This window comes from Lytechinus variegatus, chromosome 5, assembly GCF_018143015.1.
Source record: "Lytechinus variegatus isolate NC3 chromosome 5, Lvar_3.0, whole genome shotgun sequence".
Taxonomy (NCBI): Eukaryota; Metazoa; Echinodermata; class Echinoidea; order Temnopleuroida; family Toxopneustidae; genus Lytechinus; species Lytechinus variegatus.
The window spans coordinates 20637948-20660197 of record NC_054744.1 but is presented as its reverse complement, the minus strand read 5'-3'; the positions used below and the strand labels follow the sequence as shown (position 1 = coordinate 20660197).

The 22250-nt window shown below is 39.9% G+C and overlaps 1 protein-coding gene and 1 long non-coding RNA gene across 2 annotated transcripts; one reads left to right on the top strand and one right to left on the bottom strand.

The window, feature by feature from the left end:
• Window positions 1-870: 870 nt before the first annotated feature.
• LOC121415691 (N-alpha-acetyltransferase 35, NatC auxiliary subunit-like) lies at window positions 871-20486 on the top strand. The gene is made up of 15 exons (XM_041609000.1): window positions 871-930; window positions 3950-4023; window positions 4893-4989; window positions 6101-6290; window positions 6563-6730; window positions 7589-7699; window positions 8830-8880; window positions 9414-9497; window positions 10587-10719; window positions 11288-11466; window positions 12064-12300; window positions 12550-12827; window positions 14618-14825; window positions 16338-16601; window positions 19728-20486. Exons 1-15 carry the CDS (start codon window positions 893-895, stop codon window positions 19866-19868), a joined length of 2253 nt encoding a protein of 750 aa, XP_041464934.1. The 5' UTR covers window positions 871-892; the 3' UTR covers window positions 19869-20486.
• On the bottom strand, window positions 17314-18837 carry LOC121415692. The gene is made up of 2 exons (XR_005970030.1): window positions 18637-18837; window positions 17314-17503 (listed from the first exon to the last, which is right to left on the bottom strand). It is a non-coding gene; the product is annotated as an uncharacterized LOC121415692 (long non-coding RNA).
• Window positions 20487-22250: the final 1764 nt, after the last annotated feature.

Genomic DNA, 22250 nt, shown 5'->3' with positions numbered 1-22250 from the left:
TCGCATTTTTACATCCGTCAATCAAAAATACACTTTTATCATAATTAATATTGAACAAAAAACAAACATTTGGAATTACAGTAAATTAAAGTCTTCTTCTTCTCCTCCTTCTTGTTCTCCTCCCTTCTCCTTCCCCTTCTTCTTTTCCTTCTTTCCTTTATCTCCTTCTACTCGGTTCTCCTTGTCCCCCTTCTCCTCCTCCTCCTCCTTCTCCATCTCATATGTGACATCACACATCCTTGTCGCATTGCCAATTGGAGGATATCTCCATAGCATATTGCAATATTCAAATGCTCATAACTTTCTCATTATTCGTCCGATTTTTCTCAAACTTTCTTTGTTTTATTCTTTGATTTTTCTGTTTCGACACAAGCCTACTTGTTCCAAAGGTTTCATTCCCCTTTAAATATGCCCTTATCTTTCTCTCGGTGTATGTATACATAGATGAAAATTGTGTGATTTTCCGGTGATTTTCTCTTTTTTTCGCTCCGAGTCGCTACGCTCCCTCGCCCCGGGTCCTTCGCATGATATTATAATTTTTATAGGGGGGGGGGGACTATAGGTGCTTGGTCAGTATATTTGGCCATTTAGGCTCAAGCCCCCAGAAAGCCCCGCAGCCCCCCACCCCCCCCCCCCCCCCCGCATGCCCCCCCCCCCCAAAAAAAAAATCAGTTAGCTTCTTTTTCCTCCTCTTCCTATCTTCATCATCTTCTTCTCCTTCGCCCTCCTTTCTCCGCCCTTGGCCATTCTTAAATTTTCGCTGAGATCAGGCCGTTGATCAGACCAGCATCAAACCGTATGCCAGTTGAGACCGGCGACCATACGGTACCGCGCGGTAACCGGCCGGGCCGCGCCGCTGGAACGACGACTATACGCGACCCAAATCGGCCGAATGGAGAGTTTATGTCGAGCTGCTGAAATGGAAGCGAGGTAATCATTTCTTTTGTAGTAAAGTTATAGTTAATTCAATTTCAATTGAACAGTTTTCCTAGCATTTCTGAAACATCTTGAAATAGATCCAAGTTAAGTTTTGCTACCGTAAAAACTTCCGCCGATTTAGTTGAAAAATGTTCACAATACAATACATTGTCCCACATATTGAGAATTTTGTCATGTGCTGCGGCACTCATTCAATGAACAAGGCCAGGTTATAATACAACCTTGTTCTCAGTTATATCTCCATGTGTGGCAAAATAAGGGTGGCAACGTTTGGCTTATTTTCTCTTTTTCTGTTGGGCAAATGCTTGATTTTTTTACACTGACAGTTTCCATTACACCTATTTTTCATATAACTTGACTCTTCTTTAAATTTGATTCATTAAATCATTTTTTTCTTAATTAAAATAGAGATCAAAAATGAAAATTTTCTTGCCTTATTACTTTCCACCAATAGAGGGTGTATATAAAAATATGCCCAAAATTCAAGTTTTTGAGCACTCTGGTGAATACAAAAATTATTTCCAAGTTACTAATGAAAAGTAAATTGCATCTGTATGGAAATTAGTAATTTTGGTCACAAAACTGATATTTTAATGATTTTTCAAAGTGTGTGCTCTGTACAACATTGGCATACCATAGTCCTACCTATAGATTCCCCACAGGCAGGGTGGTAGCAGTGAACAAGTGTGCTGCGGCATGTTCATGGTCATAGAGTGTAGAACATCATCATAATCTTGTTGCATCATAACTTTGTTCATAGAATGAGTGGACCATCATAAGGCCCATATAACCATATAAACTTGTTCATTAATAAGTGGATATAACCTTGTTCTCTGTTACTATTCCCTGTGCACTGTGTGATGAAATAAGGTTGGCAATATTTGGGTTTTTTTTTGTTCTGATCTTGGGAAGATGGGGACAATTCGTCGGCATTCATCCTAGCCTGGAGGCGTCTTGGGAGTAATATTATTTCTACTTTACATAGGCTTACTCCCCATGAAGCCTGGCATGGCAAGGCATTGGGCCACACGAAGGAGAGTTTTTGGAGAAAACAATGTTGCTCCAAAATACTTGATTTAACTTGCTTATCACACAATTTTGTATTGGATAAGAAGTTCATTTCCCCCCATTAGGCACTTATAAATTTTTTTTACACAAAAAATAATACAAATATTAAGAAAAATCATGTGAGAAGATGAGCAGATACTCATCGATGATTTTGTCGCTATATTTCCTTTATTCGTAGCCTCGTTACAAGACGCGTATAAGATAGGGCGACAATATCATGAGCAGTGCCAATTAAAAAAACAACTTCAATCAGATGATAATAATCGTGAAATGTAAAATACTTGCATTAGCCAATAAATATTTATGAGCTAATGCAAGTATTTTACAATTCATGGCACTGTTGTCTGCTCCAACAAGAACGAATTGGATTGTAAATTGTTCATTAAATGATGGATAAGTAAAAGATGATTTTCAGAGTTTATTTTTAAACTGATAGTCCGCTCTGGACTTTATGCATACTGTATATACCGTAGTATAGGCCTACATTTATACTATACGACTATCATTATTTTGTTATTAACCTTTGTATATCTGTATTTTATCATTCTGATACTGATGTGAATGCAGAAATAAATCAAACCAAATCAATCAGTCTCAATCTCAACAGGAGAGAGATTAAATTCCAATGTATTAACTCATGAAATTTGCTTAAACTACCAAAATTAATGACATTGATCATTATTTTATCACCACACCAACTTTGCAAGTTCCAATAGACTCACCTCTCAAAAACTGATAGAAATTGAAAGGTTAATTTGCCTAATTTTCATACCCGTAGTTTAAGTGGGTAGTGCTCACACAAGCAAGAATAATTTTCCAAGCTTTGTCATTCGAAAGTTGACTTTATTTCTCTCCATATATATACATATTGTGAATGAAATGGATGAAGAGAACAATGGTAGGCGTACATGTAGCTTAAATCAAGGTTCCCCTGAGCTATCTGCCCTTTTGTCAGATAGACAGATTCTCGACAATATACCAATTATAATTTCCTTTGTCGTTGTAGGTGGGTTTTGAACAATGACAAGCCGCCTCAGCTGGATCAAAGCTATATTGCTGTGATATAGTACATGTACAGGAGAAAGTATACAAATGTGATATACAACAGCTTTGGCACCTCTTATTTTAATATTTTGTGAAAGAAATGGACTTTCACAAAATGTTAAAAGAAATTATAATTGGAATATCTGTCTATCTGATGGTCAATCGGATCGGGGTCGCCCTAGCCACTAACCCATCTCTGTGGTCTAGTGGTTAAGGCACCAGCATTCAAAGCTGGGGGCCCGGGTTCGATTCCCGGCAGAGACATTTTATCGGCATTACCAATTTTTCCAAAAGGGCAGATAGCTCTTGGGAACCTTGATTTAAGCTACTCCTACCATTGTTCTCTTCATCCATTTCTTTCACAAAATGTTAAAATAAAAGAGTTGCCAAAGCTGTTGAATGTATATATAGTTTCACACATGCATACATTTCTCCCCCAAACTTTTTGTTTGCGAACTTGTGCGAGATTCTGATCAAATCTAATTTAAATATAAAATTGGTATCGACTTCAATTTCTTTCATATGTTATTGTTGTTAAATTCTTTTGTAATTTCTTTTACTTTTCAACTTCTCTTTTATTGTTTTATGAAGTCATAAAGTGGTGTGGCAAGTGGTAACTACATACTAGGTGCTAGGGGGATATTCCCTCATCCTCAGCCTTGATACAGTCAAATCATATGTTGTAATGTACAATGTAAATGAACAATGTATCAAGTATAAAAGGAGAATTGCTATAAAGAACTCTAAAATTTATCTACTGATATTTTAACACATTAGCATGTCTCAATGTTGTGATGTTACCCTATCTACACTGGGTAGTCACTTTACCAAGTAAGTGTGAATTTTACAATGAGGTAGTCAATAGGCTAAACGTTAAACTTATCTACTTTTAATCCAGTCGAGAAGGGATCATGCCCTCAGACCCGTTTGATGACCACGATGGCTGCAGTGCATTTACTCATCATCTGCCGAGTGAGTACACAACACGGGCCCGTTTCATAAAACATGTTATACCCGTAATAAAAAATTGAAGATTTACAGTTTAAAACTACTGAAATAATTCAATGTGAATTGCTGATAGCAACCCTGTTATAGAAATTATTGTATCAAGTCTGAAACTTGACCCTGATTTATATATGGTTCATGTCAAAATAAAGGGTTATTAAATGTTCATTCATTTTGTTTCACCAATGTTAAGATTTCAATATAAAAGAGGAAAGCAAGTTTTTTTTATTAATACTTTACATGTACTGCACTGACATGAACCTCTAACTGTGCAGATGACTAAATGATTTAATTTAGAAGGTATTAAAGAGCTACAAATTCCATATTTCAAAGTTTGGGACAAAAAAAAGGAAATGGAAGCCGATAAGACAGTCAAGTAAAGCAACCCATTTAGCCATGCATTTTTAAACAAAGCCTTGTCAAGAGATATTCCTGGGGCAGGGACCATGTCCAGTAGTAACCAAGAAGTTAGCTAAGATAAAATGAAAGAGAAGTTTTATCATAAAATACACATTGTACTTTAGATGCAATTTTAAATCTGATTTTTTCTTCCTATTTTTTTTACTAATCACTTCTCGAGCAAGAATTAGGTGAAATTTTTTTTATACACTCTTTCCATATGGCTTTCTAAAATACAATTACTGCATTTGCAAAAGAAGTGTTCAAAGGGCCCTTAATAACAACAACAAAATGTGGCATCACTGATTAGTTAGAAATGGTGCTAAGCTGTTCTACTGTCAAATTCAGTAAAATGTAAAACTCTAAAATTTATACAAATTGTTGAGTTAATTGGATGAGATGAGATGAAAATAATGTTACTATTTTACTGTCACCAGGTAGGCAGAATATTCAAAGAAATTGGAAGAACATCACAGAGGAGTTCAATGAAGCTGCTTCACACCTTAAGCTTGGAGAACTTCTACATGACTCCATGTAAGTAATTCTGAAGCCTCATATTAATGATCAGTTGCGTAAGGTAAATAATGCATCATCGCACTGTTCTCATTATACACACAGGACGTGTACAATCAGCATATTCATCAATCAAAACACCTGATGAATTACATGTGCCTGTTGGTGTTTAAGCATGACTCTACATGTAAGTCTCACACTTGTGAGACTTACGCTTAAAAACTCTTTGTGAAACTCTCCTCAGGTATGGTATGGATGTTTTCCTCTTTTCTTGTTCAAATGCTTTTGTTGAGGTAGTGTCTTGACTATTTTGAGTTAATTTTTCTTCAAAAGTCCAAGTCAAAATGAGATTTGTACAGTGTACATGCGCCAGGGGAAAAATATCTGGGGGCTCAGGGCAATTTTGCCCCCGAAATGCTCAAGAGAGCACTGGAAATTAAAAATAAAAGCCTGGAAAATCCCCATTCAATGCAATAGGTTAAAGCTTATCCAATGTTGCAGATTTAGGCAGTAGGTTGTGAAAAGTACTCCCCCCCAAAACAAAAAAAATAATAAAAATGAAAATTTGTTTGCCTGATATGCACAGTGTATGGATTACTTGATATGTACTTTAAAACTTTGAGAACAAGAAGAAAATTTAATAAAATGTGTATAAAAGAAGGTTCTAAAGAGAGATTCGGAGAAAACTTCCACACCAAGTGATTGAATAAAAAAAACAAAAAACGGTCCTTTAAAATTTAATGCTAGATACATGTATATCGTTAGATAACATCTACAAATATCAGCTCTCATTTTCACTGTATGAAAATGCTCTCTCTCACCCCCACCCATGCACATGCACATTCTTCCTTTTCTGGTTGATAAATTAATGTTTTCTTAGAGTTATACCTCAGTCACATTTGCTCTACGGTGAGTCAAAAACAGCCGTTTTATTCATTTTTACTCAAACGACCTATATGTAGCTGGTACAAAAACATGTTAAAACAGCAGTTATCGACTCGCTGTACGGCTGCCGTAGAGCAAATGTGACTGAGGTATTACATATAATACATCCAGCTATTCAGAATCTTAATCCATCCCAAGGTCAGTATTTGTGAATAATAATACCACTCTCTGTTCCCATCTTCTCCAGTTTTGGTTTATTTGAGGCCATGTCTGCCATTGAGATGATGGATCCTAAGATGGATGCAGGCATGATGTGCAACCAGTCTGGTCACAAGGTACTCAATCTCCAAGAGAGCATCGAAGCAGGGAGATTAAAGACTGCAGATCTCACCAATCATGAACTCATTGGCATCATGGATACCACATTTGCTTGCTTGGTGAGTCAATCCTCTTCTTTTCTTCATTGACAAGCAAAGAATTCATAAATTTGTCAATCGATCGATGATCGCTGATCTTTCTCATGATAACCATTCTCATTGATTTTGAAATCTTCTCATCTTCTGAACAGGCAACTTGGTTAGGTCATTCCCTAGCTTAGACAATCTTTACCAATCTTTATGCTCACGAACCTGACTTGATCGATGATCACTGGTCGATTTCACAATTACCAATATCTCATTGATTTTGAAATCTTTCATCCTCTGGACAGGCAACTTGGTTAGAAGGTCATTCACTTGCTCAGACGGTCTTCACTAATCTGTATGCTCATAACCCTGATCTTATCGATGACCGCTGTCTCCGAGCGTTCTCCCTGGTCGTTCTCAAGATGGTTGACACCATCAAGGACAAGGTCATGAGGGCTGGAGTCTTTGAAGAGGTAAGTTTGAGGAACATCTTTTCACTGTTGCAGAACAAGTGGCAATCAAATGCAACTCCAAAGTTCAAACGCAAGATCCAGATTTTCACCCAATCAGAAGAGTTGAGTCGGGAGTTGGCTTTGATTTTCTCTCCAACTCTTTCTACAACTCACCTTCTACTCATAATCTAATGAAGGACAATGACAAAGATTTCAACTCTTAACACGCCAGAGAGATTCCGAGGGAGGAGGGGGGGGGGTGTTTCAAAGACCAGTTGGTCTAATACCATCTTCTTTTCATTCATTTTGCACAATTAACACTTGAGTTTAATCAGATCAAATGATATATGGACCAAATGGCTATTGGACCAACTGGTTATTAGACGGAATGCATTAGACTAAATGAAAGTAGACCATGTGGTGAGTAGATGAACTGATGATAGACCAAGTGATAGTTGACAAGTTGGCAATTGGACGAATAAGCATTAGACGAGTAGGAAATAAACCACTTCTACTTGTTGAGGGATGAACTATGTTTCATATCAGGGCTCCGCAACAGAAAGGTTTGCAATTATGAAAGAAGTCACTGATTGGTCCCTGGTCAGCATTTTAGACCAAATGCGCGTGTAACATTGATATTGATTTGTCAGTTCACTTAGCGATTGATCGCTATTTAATCTTTGTGATACGGAGCCCAGGTGTACCATTGTAGGTCATTCTGGGGTCCTTTTCTCCTTCAAAATAGTTGTAAAGTGGAGTTGTAAATATCCCATTAAGTCAAATCTTGATTCTAAAAAAATGCTTTGACGAGTTTAGTTCTGATGTTTACTACTCGATCATCTCATCTTTATTCTGCTTTTATCTTCCAATATCCTATAGGAGGACTTCCAGTCTATGACCTATGGTTTTAAACTAGCCCACAATGTGACAGAGCTACGAGTTGTTGGTATGCTCAAAGAAATAGAAGAAGACTATAACAGGAGAGTCAGGGTAAGCTAAACTGTTTCTTAGAATATTTAATTTCTGATTCAAAATCCATTCATTTTTTTGTTCCAGTTTAGCATTTGTGTATAATTTTAAAGGTTTTACAAACTTGATTTGATATGTGCAAGCCTATTACATATATTATATGATATGAGTTTTTGACAGTGAGTTGCAAAATAGAGTGGTTGAACATCAATCTCATCACTACAAATATTTACTTTTCCCAGCTAGTATATGGATACATGTACGTAGAGGAAAGCCTGGCTTGAAATAAGATATTGAATTCAAACATGCAAAATTTATGGCTTTTTTTCTGATCAACATGAGCATGTTTTTGCTCAGTGATGTAACTTCCCCATATGGGAATAACTGCAGATTCTGCATCTTCGTTTAGGTTATGAAAGCAATATTGGCTGGCACTTGGGACAAAATTTTACTCTTTGGTTGCGATAATCTGGGCCCTGTCTAACAAAGGAGTGTGATTGACTATATCCTTGAAGTATGCATGTTCACTCTTTATATTGAGTTGCAATAAATTACTGTTATAGCGGTTCTGACTCTCCCCTTTCAATCAGAGGGTCGAGTGTTTGAAAATCCCACCAGCGCTAGCGTCCTTTGGCACAGTGTTAATCTGAGTTTGCCACTCTCCACCCAGGTATCAATTGGGTACTGGGTAGGATGCTAAAGTTATTGTATTTTGAATTTGCCAGTGCCATTATGAGGCTGCCATGAATGCAAGGAATGCTCTCCAGAGAGTGAAAATTGTGCACTTTCGTGCAGGATTGAAATGAATCCAATGACTGGGGTACATGTAATAATATGCTGGAAAGCGCTTTGAGCCGTATATTTTGGAAAAGGGCTATATAATGAAAATAATAGCTATGATCATATCAATCTCAACTTAAAATCGAGTACCACCATAATTCTTCGTCTATACATGTCTGCATTTTTTCCTATGTGAACAAGAATGTGTTGACCAGAACAATGACAATACATTTTGTCTTCGTCATGTGGTAGAATGATTTGAAATAGCACATTATAAATGTTTCACTGGCTTTCTAATCATAATTAAGTTTGATTGTGAGATAGGGCCTTTTTATGTGTTGTGTTTATTTTTTTTATATTTGTTACAACAGAGTACAAGGGCAAGACAAGGGGAAGACAGGGATACTGCTACAGAATTAGAAGTAAGATTGCTTTTCTCTTTTCTTTTTTTTATCTTCCATTTAGGCTTATTTTCCTGGAGTAATTGCTATTCTTTTTGTGCACTAGTTTGCATTAATGAAAACTTGAATATGTGACAAATTTGGTATCATTACACGCAATCAAAAGACAGCAATCAAGTACTGGAGCATATTTGTATCTGAAAAATCTTTCCTTTCCTAAACATAAACATGTGCACCTGTTGGTATCTGTAAATACTTGTAGCATTTTTTCGTCATTTCACAGATAAAAGAGTTGTGTAGATTTTTTAAAAAGTGCTCAAGGACATACCTTGCAGAAGTTCAATCCTCCTTATTTCTCACATCCCTAATCAGGTGGCTTTATATCCGACTATCTATTTTTGAAAATCTTGATCATATAAGTTTATCCATGTTGTAGTATAAAATTACATGTTTCCTTGCACATATAAGTGATGATTCTTGTATTTTTTTACATTCATCGTCCTTTTCTCATTTCCTTATTTTGTTTTTGCTTTCGCATATTTTTCTTCCAACAGCATGAAGAGTGTATTGCGGTGGTGTCAAGGATAAAGTTTTGTAGGATGTTTTATTCAGCTTTGCTCGCATTCACAAAGAAAGAGGTAAGTTGTTTGAGAAAAACTTGCTACTCAAACTGTCCAAAGTGTACAAGAGAAATGAAGATTTTTCTAAGGGTTTGCAAATATGCACTGTAAAAATTTAAGTAATTATTTTTTGTTTGTACATATAATCAATATGTAATATTTAGGAGTGATGATGGTAGTGTTTTCGGAGGTGGTGGTGGTGATGATGATGATGATGATGATGATGGTGGTGATGATTATGATGATGATGATGATGATTGTGAGGATTAGGATAATGATGATGATAGTATTGAAGATGATAAAGGAGAAGGAAAAAGAGTAGTTTTAGAATTACTGGTAGTAGAGGTAGATGTAGTAGATATATCTGGAGCAGCAGTTATCATAGCTTGAGCATTTCAGAAAGTTGGGTATCAATAATGGAGAAAAATGAGGTTGGACATACTAGTAAACAAGGATGTTCTATTAAACAAGTTGATTGTTTCATGGAACTGTATACAAATAGCGAATAGGCATGAGTACGATGGTGCGAGATTTCGCATGAGGTGAAAGAAAGATGCTCTATACAGCGAGGCGTTAGCCGAGTTGAATAGAGTGTTTCTTTCACTGAATGCGAAATCTCGCACCATTGCACGAAGAAGAATATTCGCTATTTATTAGAACATATTTATTCAGCGTTGTGTTGTACAACGCCTCAGACTTTAGAGAAAATATCGGGGGAAAGGGAGTTTTTTCTTGCAGTAAACTATGAAAAGGGAGCAAAAAATTCAAAGCAATAAGCAAATCCCACAAGCGCACATGACCTCGGGCAGCATTGCACATGTAGCCAGCAAGCTATGCGCGTATTTAACCTTCATTTACTGAGCGCAATGAATTGAATTGTATTGTGACGTCACCTACCAAAGCCGTGCAATGGTACATTTTGGACGGTATATTTTGGATGGTACGTCTTGTGTGCAACGGTACGAATGTTTGACATTCAGCCTCCCATTCAATCGCGTACAACAAGCTAAGTAGGCGTTGTACAATAGAAAGTGTACAAGCTAAATCACTTGAAAATTTGAGGTCTGTCAGTATGTGAAATCAAGCTATGTTATTTTCTTTACACAGATCAAACAATCAGTTGAAGAAGGCAAGAAATTGTTACTCCTTGCATTAGACCTACTACCACCAATACAGAAGACGGTCGAGTTAGGAGATCCACAAGTCATATCAGAAGATGAGTCATCACCAGCCATGCCAGGTACTACAGATTCTTTCCCTTGTAACATATCTTTGAATATAAGGTATTTATGCATATAAAATGTATTTTTAAAATTCCTTTTATAATACAAAACAAGGTTTCTGCAAAATTGAAATATTAGATATTTATGGAAAGAAAATATGCGATAAATTGCAAGTGTGTGATGTCATCGACTCGCTCATTTGCACTTTGAACATGTTGTGTATATAACTAGTGTGTGAAATCAAGCAATATTTTTTAATGTCATAATTTTTTATTTTACACCTGTTTTTTAAATGAAATTTTGAGGTTTGAAATTTCTCTATTCATTTGAATTACTTTGCCCGATAGATGTTGTTGGCCTTTTAATGTAGGCACCCACTTGTTAATGTTTGAAATATCTAAAAAAGATATCATGTATTTTTAAGTATTTCGATTTTCAAATGCTTAGGGGTAATATATTGAAATGATGACTAACATGCATATTGATTCATCATATACACATGTATTCTTCATTAATAATCAGAATTTATAGAACTTCCGATGGAAGGCATTCTTCTCAATTCTGAAGTTCTTATTTTGTTCCCAGATTACCCGAACATGATGGGCTTTGAGCCGTTAGTCAATCAACGTCTGCTGCCCCCAACGTTCCCACGGTATGCCAAGATAATCAGTCGGAGGGATGCCATTTCATATTTAGAAGGTCTGGTGACGAGACTGAGAACAGTTTGTGAGGTCACCAGCTTGACATCCTTTCATTCCATAGTAGTAAGTTGGAATCTATTATCATTTCAATGTCATTGGATGCAAGTTTCCTTGCAGACATCCAGGTCTTGATATTTGCGGTTCCTTCAGCAAGGAATTAATCTCTTGCCACCAGACATGCCAAAGCAAGGAATGGTTGTAAAGGAGTCCATTTATTATAGTTTTTTTTTTACTGGATATTTTAGCTGGGTTAAGCAAACAATGTCCAAAAAAGTTTATCCACAAAAAGCTTGTACATGTTCAGGCATCTAGTAACCTTTCAAACATTGTCTTTTATGACAGGATTAATTTGCCAAGTTTAGCAAGCAGTAACTTGTGTCCACTCAAGGCACATTCGTAAACTGCTGGTACAGGAGTCTATTAATCTTGACATTGTCTCTTGTAACAATATTTGTTTGCAGAGTTTAGCAAGCAGTAATTGTTGTCCTCTGAAGGCTTGTTGATAAACAAGTGGTGCAGGAGTCTGTTACTGTTCAGATTGTAACTCTTGGCAGTGTTTCTTTGCAGAGTTCTTTAGCAGTGTCTTATGTCCTCACAAGGCTTGTCCATAAACAACAGGTACAGGAAACTGTTAACATTGACAATTGCCTTTATTCACAGGATTTCTTTACAGAGTTCAGCAAACAATGTCCCTGCGTTCTCTCAAGGTCAGTTCTTCAGCAGATCTTCCTGCCATACAACAACAAGAAAGTCTTTGGTGTGGAACTGGTCCAGGAGTGCTTGAGGGATACCTTGAGGGGGTTTGTTTGTCCCCCGGTCCTAGCTCCAAGGTCACCGATCTACAACAATGCCCAGGCCAAGGAGATGGCCGACTCTATGTTGATGCACTCGGTCAGGGTAAGGGAACCTCTTCTACAAATCTAACCTTTATTTTCATAATCATCCTTGCAAATGCTAATGTCGTAATTACTATTCCTATCGTCTTAACCATCATTACTGATTCTGAAAATGTCATGTTTTGGAGGAGGAAATATGAAATGAGAAAATGGAGATATGTCCCATTAATATCAAATTAACAAACTGCTTTCCATGTTCACAGAAAGAGAACTTAAGTCATTCACCTTTCTCTTTGGTGTTTCCACACAGCCGATGTGCTCCCTTATCCAAATCCACGGTCACAACCGAGCCAGGCAAAGGGATAAGTTTGGGCAGCTCCTGGAGGAGCTCGCCACCCTCCAGGATCAAGCGGAGAAGGTCGATGCCAACCTCCACACCATCATGTCAAAGGCAGAGGTCCGCAAGACGTACGAAGCATCCTTCAGCTGCTGGGTTATGTACCACACGCTACGCACCATGATACTCTACGTTCAGTCGGGATTCGAGCTGGAGCTTTATGGCATTCATGAATACCACTATATATTCTGGTAAGCTTTTTCTAAAGGCTTATCTGCATACCTGCCAACTTACTCAAATTAATAGAATCAGTCCCGATATTTGAACGAAGAGGGAGAGCACCAATCTCTTTGTTCCTATTTTTGGAAAATTCTGTCTGTACTGATCTATAGGAAACTATACATTGTCTCTACTTTCAGTGTCCACCTTCCCATTTGTACCACTTTCTTAAAGGACAAGTCCACCCCCAAAAAAGTTTACTTGAATAAAAAGAGAAAAATCCATCGAGCATAACACTGAAAATTTCATTGAATTTGGATGTAAAATAAGAAAGTTATGACATTTTAAATTTTCGCTTAATTTCATAAAACAGTTATATTGCACATCTTGGTCGGTATGGAAATGAGGAGACCAATGACATCATCCACTCACTATTTCTTTTGTATCTTAAGAGAGTCAAAAGGGGCCTAAGCTTTCGATCCTAGCAGAATCATCTTCGGAGGCAAAATGACAAACATATAAAGTGGAACAACCATAATATAGACCACAGACATATCTTATATGAAATATGAAATATTCTAATTTTCTCATGATTGTCACTTCCTCCATGAGCATGTGGAATTAGTATTGTTTAATACTATGTGGTTCAGTCAAGTTGGTCCTTATTGTCAAATATGTAAAAAATGAAATATTGTATAATTCAAACCATAAAAAAACAAAAGAAATGGTGAGTGATGGACATCATCGACTGACCAATTTGCATGTCACTGAGTTGTGCATATCACTGTTTTGTGAAAAATAAGCGAAACTTCAAAATGCCATAACTGTTTTATTTTACATCCGATTTTGATGAAATTTTGAGCGTTATGTTTGTCTGATTTTTCTATATTTATTCAAATCATCATTCTTCTGGGGTGGACTTGACCTTTAAAAAAGTTTCAGGGTTGGCAGGTATGTATCTGATAGCATTACAATTTGCTGATACCAGATTCTTGTGATAAGGCCTGGGAATATTTGTAATATATAACTACCTCCTCGGTCAAGCAAAAACATTCCTTGGCCTGATACAGGCAATGTTGGACCGGAAGTCTGTTTCATGAAGCTGTAAGTTACACCTGACTTTACACACGACTGGTGACCTTTTCTTTTGTTAAATTATATATCCCCACATAGCTGGTTTTGCGCATAAGAACATTTTCCAGTCATGCATAAAGTTGCACAGAGCTTTACAAACGGCTTTGTGAAACACAACCTAAGGAGTTAGAAATGATGACTTAACCATATGATAGGTGGTTTGTGGTATGATAACAAAAAATTGAAAATTCTTATGAGTTCTTCATAAAAGCTCTGCTTTTAAACAATTTACCCTTCATATATCTGTCTCCAATTTGTAATTTTCAAATGTTCTTGCCATTCTCTTACGGAATTATTATATTGTACTATTTTATCATTGATGCTTTGTTATTTCTTATCAAATGTTGTATTATATTTTGTGAGATATGAAAATAAACCAAACTGAAAGTAAAAATGAAACATCAGGACCCAAATCTCACAAAGAGTTACAATCGATCCAATCAACCACAACTATGGAATGCTATCAACATCTAAAATGCATGTTTGTACAAAATATTTTCTAGATATGATGTAAAGTCATACATTCATCATTTTCTTGAAGATTCAGTGTGCTTTTCTTTGCTTACAAAGGACATTGTGCAAATTTCCTGGAGAAAAAATTATGACATTGTTGGATTTCCATATAGTTTAGGTTTATCAGATCAATCGTAACTCTTGGTAAGACAGGGCCCTGATTTGTCATCCATAGGTACCTATCAGACTTCCTTTATGCCTGGTTCATATCTACATTGAGTCAAGCAGACAGCATGTTGGGTGATCATGAATCACAGTATACAGAACCCCAGGGCAAAGGTCGTAGTAACAAGAAGAAGGCCAAGAGAAAGAGACCAAGACCTCTGGAGCGAGAGCTTGCCCTCAGTAAGGCACAACAGGCACTCTGTTCAGGGTACTACAAGGTATGGACTTGTTTGAGTTTTGGAGGCAAGTAGTGGTATCCTCAGAAATGAAGACAGTTTGAAGTCCAGTCTTAATTTCATCCTGCTCATTGGTGAAATTATATTTCTTACCTTTCTAATTTTTTAGGATTTTGTGAATAGTGTATATATACGTCGCATGCACCATGAAACGTCCTCTCTGCGCAAATACATTGCGCTATCCCGCCTTGCGATTTCACCACGAACCGTCCTCTCTGTTACGATGCCCTCTGTGGCGCAAATAATTCACTTCAAGAAAATGTAAAAATGCGGGATGAAACTTTGGAACCTGAACTATCGAACAAAGACACCGGTAAATAATTTGCTCTCCTTGTAGGTGCACTTATTGCTGGTTTAAAATTTTTTTTTTAATGCATTCTCTGCAAAACTAACTTTCGCATCGAAGTGCGCAGAGAGGTGGTTCATGGTGCGTGCGACGAATTGACACTTGCAGTGCCTAGGGCCAATCGCACCGAGCCTTCATACAAGGATACATTTTATTAATGAATTTCAAATTTATATGAATGAGAGAATTCAGTGGGAATCGATGCATTAGTCCAAAATGGGGAGAATCTGAACCAATACACCATGATGATGATAGTAATAGTCCACTTTTGTAAAATGCGAAATTCATTAGGGCATCTCTGAGTACCCTATCATGCTTTTGCATTGTACTTTTTTCCTTAACCCTGGGAAATTGGTCTGGCTAAGGGGGGGGTCTTAGTCCACCAATCTCCATGGGTTAAGCTTAGCTCACTTCGTTTTCACACCACATTCTAACAAAGTGGGCTAGTATGGTAAATAGTACGGTACTATCTGGCCCTGCAAAAAAGCATGGTTAGCTGGCTTATTGTGGTGCTAGCAACACAATTGCGGTGCTAGCAACACAATTGCGGTGCTAGAGATGCAGTGTTAAACAAAACTGGGCTAAGGAAAAGTGGAGCTAAGCATTAGCCATTCACAGAAGTCGAAATTACACGTTAATCACGCTGTGTATGGTAAGATCATCAATATTCACAAGCTGTGTGATAGTTCGGGGTTAAGCTGTTAACCCTGGCTAAGCAGATAGTATGGGGTTAGGATAGACTGAATAAAAAAAAGAGATAGTATGTGGTTAAGGATAGTCTGGTGTTAAGGCGTTAACCCCGGCTAAGCAGATAGTATGGGGTTAAGAAAAACAGTATGAATAAAAAAAAAAAAGATAGTAAGGGGTTAAGGAAATGCAGTGTGAAAAGCATATATGATGTATTATAACGCTGGGCATGAGATTCTGGCTTGCCAAACGCAGAGTTTCCTTCACTCCCTTGGGAACATTCCAGAAAGACCTTCCTGGCTCATCGATGCTTCCAAAGCACATGTGTATATGATGAGAGTCCGAAGGTTTGACATGTAAGTTCACTTTTCAGCCCTTATTGTGATGCTTGGCACTGATGACCGCATACCTCTATATTAGTGCCTGTATCCTCTTTGGTCTCTATCCCCACCTTTCTGCAGGCCGTGATGGGCTTCCGACTAGACAGCAAGATCAAGCAACCCAACTCAGAGTTTGACAACGAGAAGGTCCGCTTTGAACATCGCTTCAATGCCTTTGCCACAATCCTCACCCCACCCCTGGTGCAATATGATCAGTTCTGTGAGATCACTACCCCTAAGGCAGGTGACACCCCACCCAGGTCGTTGGCCCTCTATGGGACAGCGTCGGAGCTCTTCTCGCATGCTGCGGAACTCTTGGACAAAGTCCCAAGTCCTAATGCAGAGGTGAGCAATATTCAAAATTCAGGGGGGGATGTCCCCTTTTCAATGATTACATTCAAACTTGCCTTACTTTGTCTGATTTTGCTGATGTGGTTTACGGTACACCATGTGGAGTGTTATAGAAGCAGTGGATAGAAGAAGAGAAGGAAGTGGATAGGCGAGAAAGTGGAGATTTGAGAATAGAGTATTCTTTCTTGAGAATAGTCCTGAAAAGGACTGTAAACCAGAAGGAATGTTGAGTGAGAACAGCTTGAGTAGTAGAGCTGATGAGGAGATGCTGGCTTGCGTCGGCGAGTAGAGATGATGAGTAGTAGAGAGACTCGACGTTTCGGACAGGTTGACTGTCCGTCTTCAGGAGTGAGTGTTCGCTCGGCGTGCGGCGGTACTTATGGCGTGCGTGCGGACGTGGGGGAAAGCTCTAGGCCGGCGGTCACGGCGGGCTGACGTCGTAGGTGGCGCTCTGTGTGTGGGTCGGCGGTTTGGCGGGAAACGAGTAGGCGTCGTATGCGGACGTGGTGAGTAGATGGCGGCGTGAGTTACGGCGGCGTGTGTGTGTGTCGGCGGTGTGTACATCAATGGTGGCGTTCTGTGCGTGTTGGTCGGCGGACTCGTCGGGTGAGCTTCGGCGGGAGTGAGTGGGTGGCCTGGTGTACGGATGAGGTGTTGGGTCGTCGGCGGAGGTTGTAGCGAGGTGTCGGTGGCGGTGGTGTGTGTGTCGGCGGAGTCCCTGGTTGAGTTGGTGATGCAATCAGACTGCTGTGTTGGGTAGGAGGGCTCGGTGGAGTGACGGTGGACGGCTGGTTGTTTGTGGATTGGTTAGAAGTTTGATGGTGACGTAGGATTGGGTGCCAGATGCTGTTGATGTGGAGGCCAGGGTCTTGAGGCACAGTGTTGTGTTGATGTATCTCAGTGGCTTCCCTGACCCTTCTGGTATTCCAGTGCCGGATGTTGGTGATTAGGTGGCTCCTTTCCCATTCTATGCGGTGATTCTCTTGTTGTGCGTGCTTGACGATGGCGGATCGGTCCCAGTCGCTGCGTCGGTGGTGGGTCTTGTGTTCCTTGAGTCTGGTGTCGAAGTCTCGGCTGGTTTCCCCAATGTAGACTTTACCGCAGTCGCAGGGGATCTTGTAGACGCCTGGTTGTTTGTTGGATGGGTGCTTGTCCTTATGAGAGTGAAGGATGGAGTGTAGTTTTCGAGAGGATTGGTGTCTGACGAGGATGTTGGCAGAGTGAAGGATGCGTTGTAGTCGGTGTGAAGTCTTGCCGATGTAGGGTAGTACTATGGTGGCGACGGGCTTGGTTTCGGATGGGTTTTCGGTGCTGTCGGTGCTGGGTTGGTGGCTGGGTGGTTGAGTCTTGATCCTTCTTCTGGGGTAGTGGTTGATGGTGGTGAGTGCATTGGTCACGTGCTTGAGTTCTTGATGTAAGTGTGCCTTGTCGCTGAGTTGGTGGGCTCGTCTGACGAGAGTGTTGGCGACTGATTGGTGGATGGACGGGTGGTGGTGTGAGCGGAAGTTGAGGTAGCGGTCTGTGTGGGTAGGTTTTCGGTACACCTGGTGAGATGGGAATCCAGACGGTGTCTTAGTGATGAGAACGTCTAGAAATGGAATTGAGTTGTCGCGTTGGGTCTCCATGGTGAACTTGATGCTGGGGTGCTGGTTGTTGAGGTGGTTGAGAAACTGGTGAAGGTCGGGTGTGCTGTGCGGCCAGATGACAAAGGGTTGTCGACGTAGCGGAGCCAGAGTGAAGGAGGTTTGTCCGCAGCAGTCTGATTGCATCACCAACTCAACCAGGGACTCCGCCGACACACACACCACCGCCACTGACACCTCGCTACAACCTCCGCCGACGACCCAACACCTCATCCGTACACCAGGCCACCCACTCACTCCCGCCGAAGCTCACCCGACGAGTCCGCCGACCAACACGCACAGAACGCCACCATTGATGTACACACCGCCGACACACACACACGCCGCCGTAACTCACGCCGCCATCTACTCACCACGTCCGCATACGACGCCTACTCGTTTCCCACCAAACCGCCGACCCACACACAGAGCGCCACCTACGACGTCAGCCCGCCGTGACCGCCGGCCTAGAGCTTTCCCCCACGTCCGCACGCACGCCATAAGTACCGCCGCACGCCGAGCGAACACTCACTCCTGAAGACGGACAGTCAACCTGTCCGAAACGTCGAGTCTCTCTACTACTCATCATCTCTACTCGCCGACGCAAGCCAGCATCTCCTCATCAGCTCTACTACTCAAGCTGTTCTCACTCAACATTCCTTCTGGTTTACAGTCCTTTTCAGGACTATTCTCAAGAAAGAATACTCTATTCTCAAATCTCCACTTTCTCGCCTATCCACTTCCTTCTCTTCTTCTATCCACTGCTTCTATAACACTCCACATGGTGTACCGTAAACCACATCAGCAATTGTACATGCCACCATGCAAACCTTCAAACAACATTTGTCTGATTTGTTTTTAGATTTGAATTTCAAAAATAGAATGACTTTCTTGATGTGTGGGGTGTTGCAAGAAACTTGCAAATTGACCTATCAAATTGAAATTTAGAATCAATTACAAATTATTTCAGTCAATATCCCCCAAATAATTTTGTTTAACGCTAGTACTTGATGGTCCTGCCGAAGTTGGCCATGTCTATTTAAGAATTGATAGCAACCTTTTGGTATTTCAGAGCCTGGTTGATTAAAGAAATAGGTCATCTGGATTTCTATGTTGTATACATTAAATTGATTCGGTAAATGCTTGAAATCTGAACTTCTTTACCCCACTTGCAGCTTGTGTAAATGTAGTGTAATTATACAACAGTATAAAAGTCCTCGAAAAAACCCACTATGTCCTTCAAATCATGTAAATAAGAATGTGCCAGTGCCTGGAATTGCCTGATAATTTGCCCCTCGCAGTGCCACCCTGGGGTACCACAGGATTATTGCATGAATAGCAATATTCAGTTATTTATCACTTGATGATAATTGTCATTTCAAAATCTTCATAGTCATTGACCTTTATCAATCCACCAAGCTACGAGTGAGCTTCAGTAGTACTTTAATACTCCTATAACTAATTGTCATATTTTTTTCTTTCCTGATCTCTATTTTAGATCCAGAGTCTTATCCGAGTTGCCAAGACAAACAATGTGGTATTGAGATTACTTGTAGGAGGGCATAAGAGAGACTCTCAAGCGCCACCGCAATTTGATTTTAACACCCATCGGACTTTCCCCATAATTAAACTGGTTTGATAATTGGCAGAACACAGTGAGAGCAAGATGGACTTATAGGCTGGTTTTGAGCAGTGACTCATTTTTTCTTCACTGGTTGGATGTTCTTCAATGAATTTTAGTGATGGTGAGAGTAAGAGGGCATTTAACCTGGTATGAAAATAAGCAGAACAAAAACTTACATGGTCTACACTCGGGAGTTTCTTCAGTTAATTTGATGAACGTGAGCACAAAAGCTTTAGAACACGGACTCACATTTTCTACATTCATGGGATTTTCTTTCAATGAACTTGTCTAAAGCTAGTGCAAGAAGGGTAGAAAATAATTATTTGACTGCAGCCTCTAGGGGCTACACTGTATCAAAGATACTACAAGGGGAAGATCTGACACTTTGGCGATTTTTGAAATGCTTGATTAATGCTCATGGGGAAGGGCGCCCACTAGCGTTGAGTAAGTAAACCTTCGCACATTGGCACGCCGCTGTGTATACAACATATTGGAAAATGAGAGAGGGGGTTTGGGAGAGGGAACAAGGGCACCTTATGTGGATAATTCCACATTTTTCTTTCCGAGAAACCTCTAAAATATTGTTTTACAAAATTTTTAAGGGGGTTGGAAATTACTAAACCGCTATAACGTAAGCTCCATAACGTATGTCCATTTATTAATAACACGTTCAAAGAATAAGACACAATCCAATTACACTCAATTAAAATGGACCCCAAGACATGCCCCGAGAAAACTCTCCCCAAATGGTAAACTCCTTTTATAGAGAGCAAGATCAAGCAAAGCATCCTTGAGCTAGTTTCTATCCTTCTCTCAAGAAGAACATTCGTCCTCGGCCTAGATGGACTGCATGAGACTGCGAGTCGGTTCTTGATGTTGCATAACACAAGGGCAGACTCTGAGTGAGACCCTGGACTTATACAAAACATAACTGTCCTCGGCGTGAGGTCAGGCGGGGTCGCATGTGACAGATCTGTCATCGTTGGGCAAGGTCGCACGTGACTGAGAGAATCCTGGCCGTTACGTAAGCAAAGAACAGCCGCTCTTGACGAGCGAGGCCCAGGTAGTAAATAATGTCTGACCTCGGCTGGGAATGTTGGAAGGACGCTCAGGTAGAACGAGATGTCGACATCCCGGAAACTATGCCAAGGACTATGCGATTTACAAGCTTGAGAAGGCTTTGCTCTATGTTAAATACATACTCTGGAATGATATCTTAAACACTGTGTTGATTGTTGTTCTGGCACAAAATTGATCGAGAAAATTTTCCTTCTCGTCCACAGGATTTGCACTTCTCAAATTCGGCTGGACATCTTTCAGCATCTGCATGTCGATATGTGCAGTATTTACAGTTTGCTTGGGTCGGGCATTTATCTTCAGGATAACGTCGACCACGTTCATGATGTTGATCGCGCCTGAATGATTTCGAGCTGTGGTCTCCGTCCCTTCCAGTTTCATTTTGCCGCCCTCCCCTTGCGCTTTCACGTCCTCGGCGCCTTGCATCGATGGCATCCACGACTCCTCGACGCCGTCATTGTGCGAGGAAAGTTGTTTCACTTGCTCGGCGCTGGCTTCCGCCAAAGTACACATATTCGTGCACTGCTTTAAAGTCAAGTTCTCGATCTGTAGGAGTTTTTCCCGGAGCGCTTGATCCCTTATTCCGCAGACGATACGATCCTTCAGTAGGGATTCTTCAAGATGCTCAAACTCACAGTCGTTTGTGAGTCTTTTGATCTCTGTTAGGAACTTAGCAAAAGGCTCACCGTCATGCTGCTTGCGGGGATTGAACAAATACCTGTTCACTGTTGTGTTCTTTTAGGTTCACAATAATTTCAGAATTTCTGCTTCAAGACATTTATCCTGTTTCTTTTGTTATCCGCGAATTGAAAAGTTTGGCATATAGCCTGAGCATGTGGCCCTGCCACGTAGATAAAAGTTGCACACCGGACAATCTCTGGCTTCTCTGTCATTTGAGTAGCAATCTCATAGACGTTTAATTCCTGTATCCATTCGTTGAAATTCTTGGACAAGTTCCCTTCAAAGGTCAGTTGTCCATTAGGTCGCAGATTCGACATAGTTCTAAATTCTCAAGAAAGCGCATTCCTGCATCAATTGGTCCCTTGGGATCATAGTTTACAGAATCATAAGGTAGGAATTTTTCAAAAAATACGAAAAATTAGGTGGTTCAGCAATCAGACACACCAAATTATGCATCAGTTGTCCCCAGAAGAAAATCGTTAAAACTAACTTAAAGTCCTATATACAGCAATAGCGGATAGTTCTATGACAAAAAATGCTCCTTCTCTTTTCCGTGCCGAAGCAAGGTGTTCAAGTCTGAAATGTTAAACTTCTGCAGTCCTTAATAGAATACAAACAAATATTTCTTTCATGTCTATT

Coding starts and splice junctions, on each gene's coding strand:
- LOC121415691 (XM_041609000.1), top strand. CDS start 893: ATGGAGAGTTTATGTCGAGCTGCTGAAATGGAAGCGAG. Junction 7,700..8,829: donor ACTATAACAGGAGAGTCAGG/GTAAGCTAAACT, acceptor TTGTTACAACAG/AGTACAAGGGCAAGACAAGG. Junction 8,881..9,413: donor ATACTGCTACAGAATTAGAA/GTAAGATTGCTT, acceptor TTCTTCCAACAG/CATGAAGAGTGTATTGCGGT.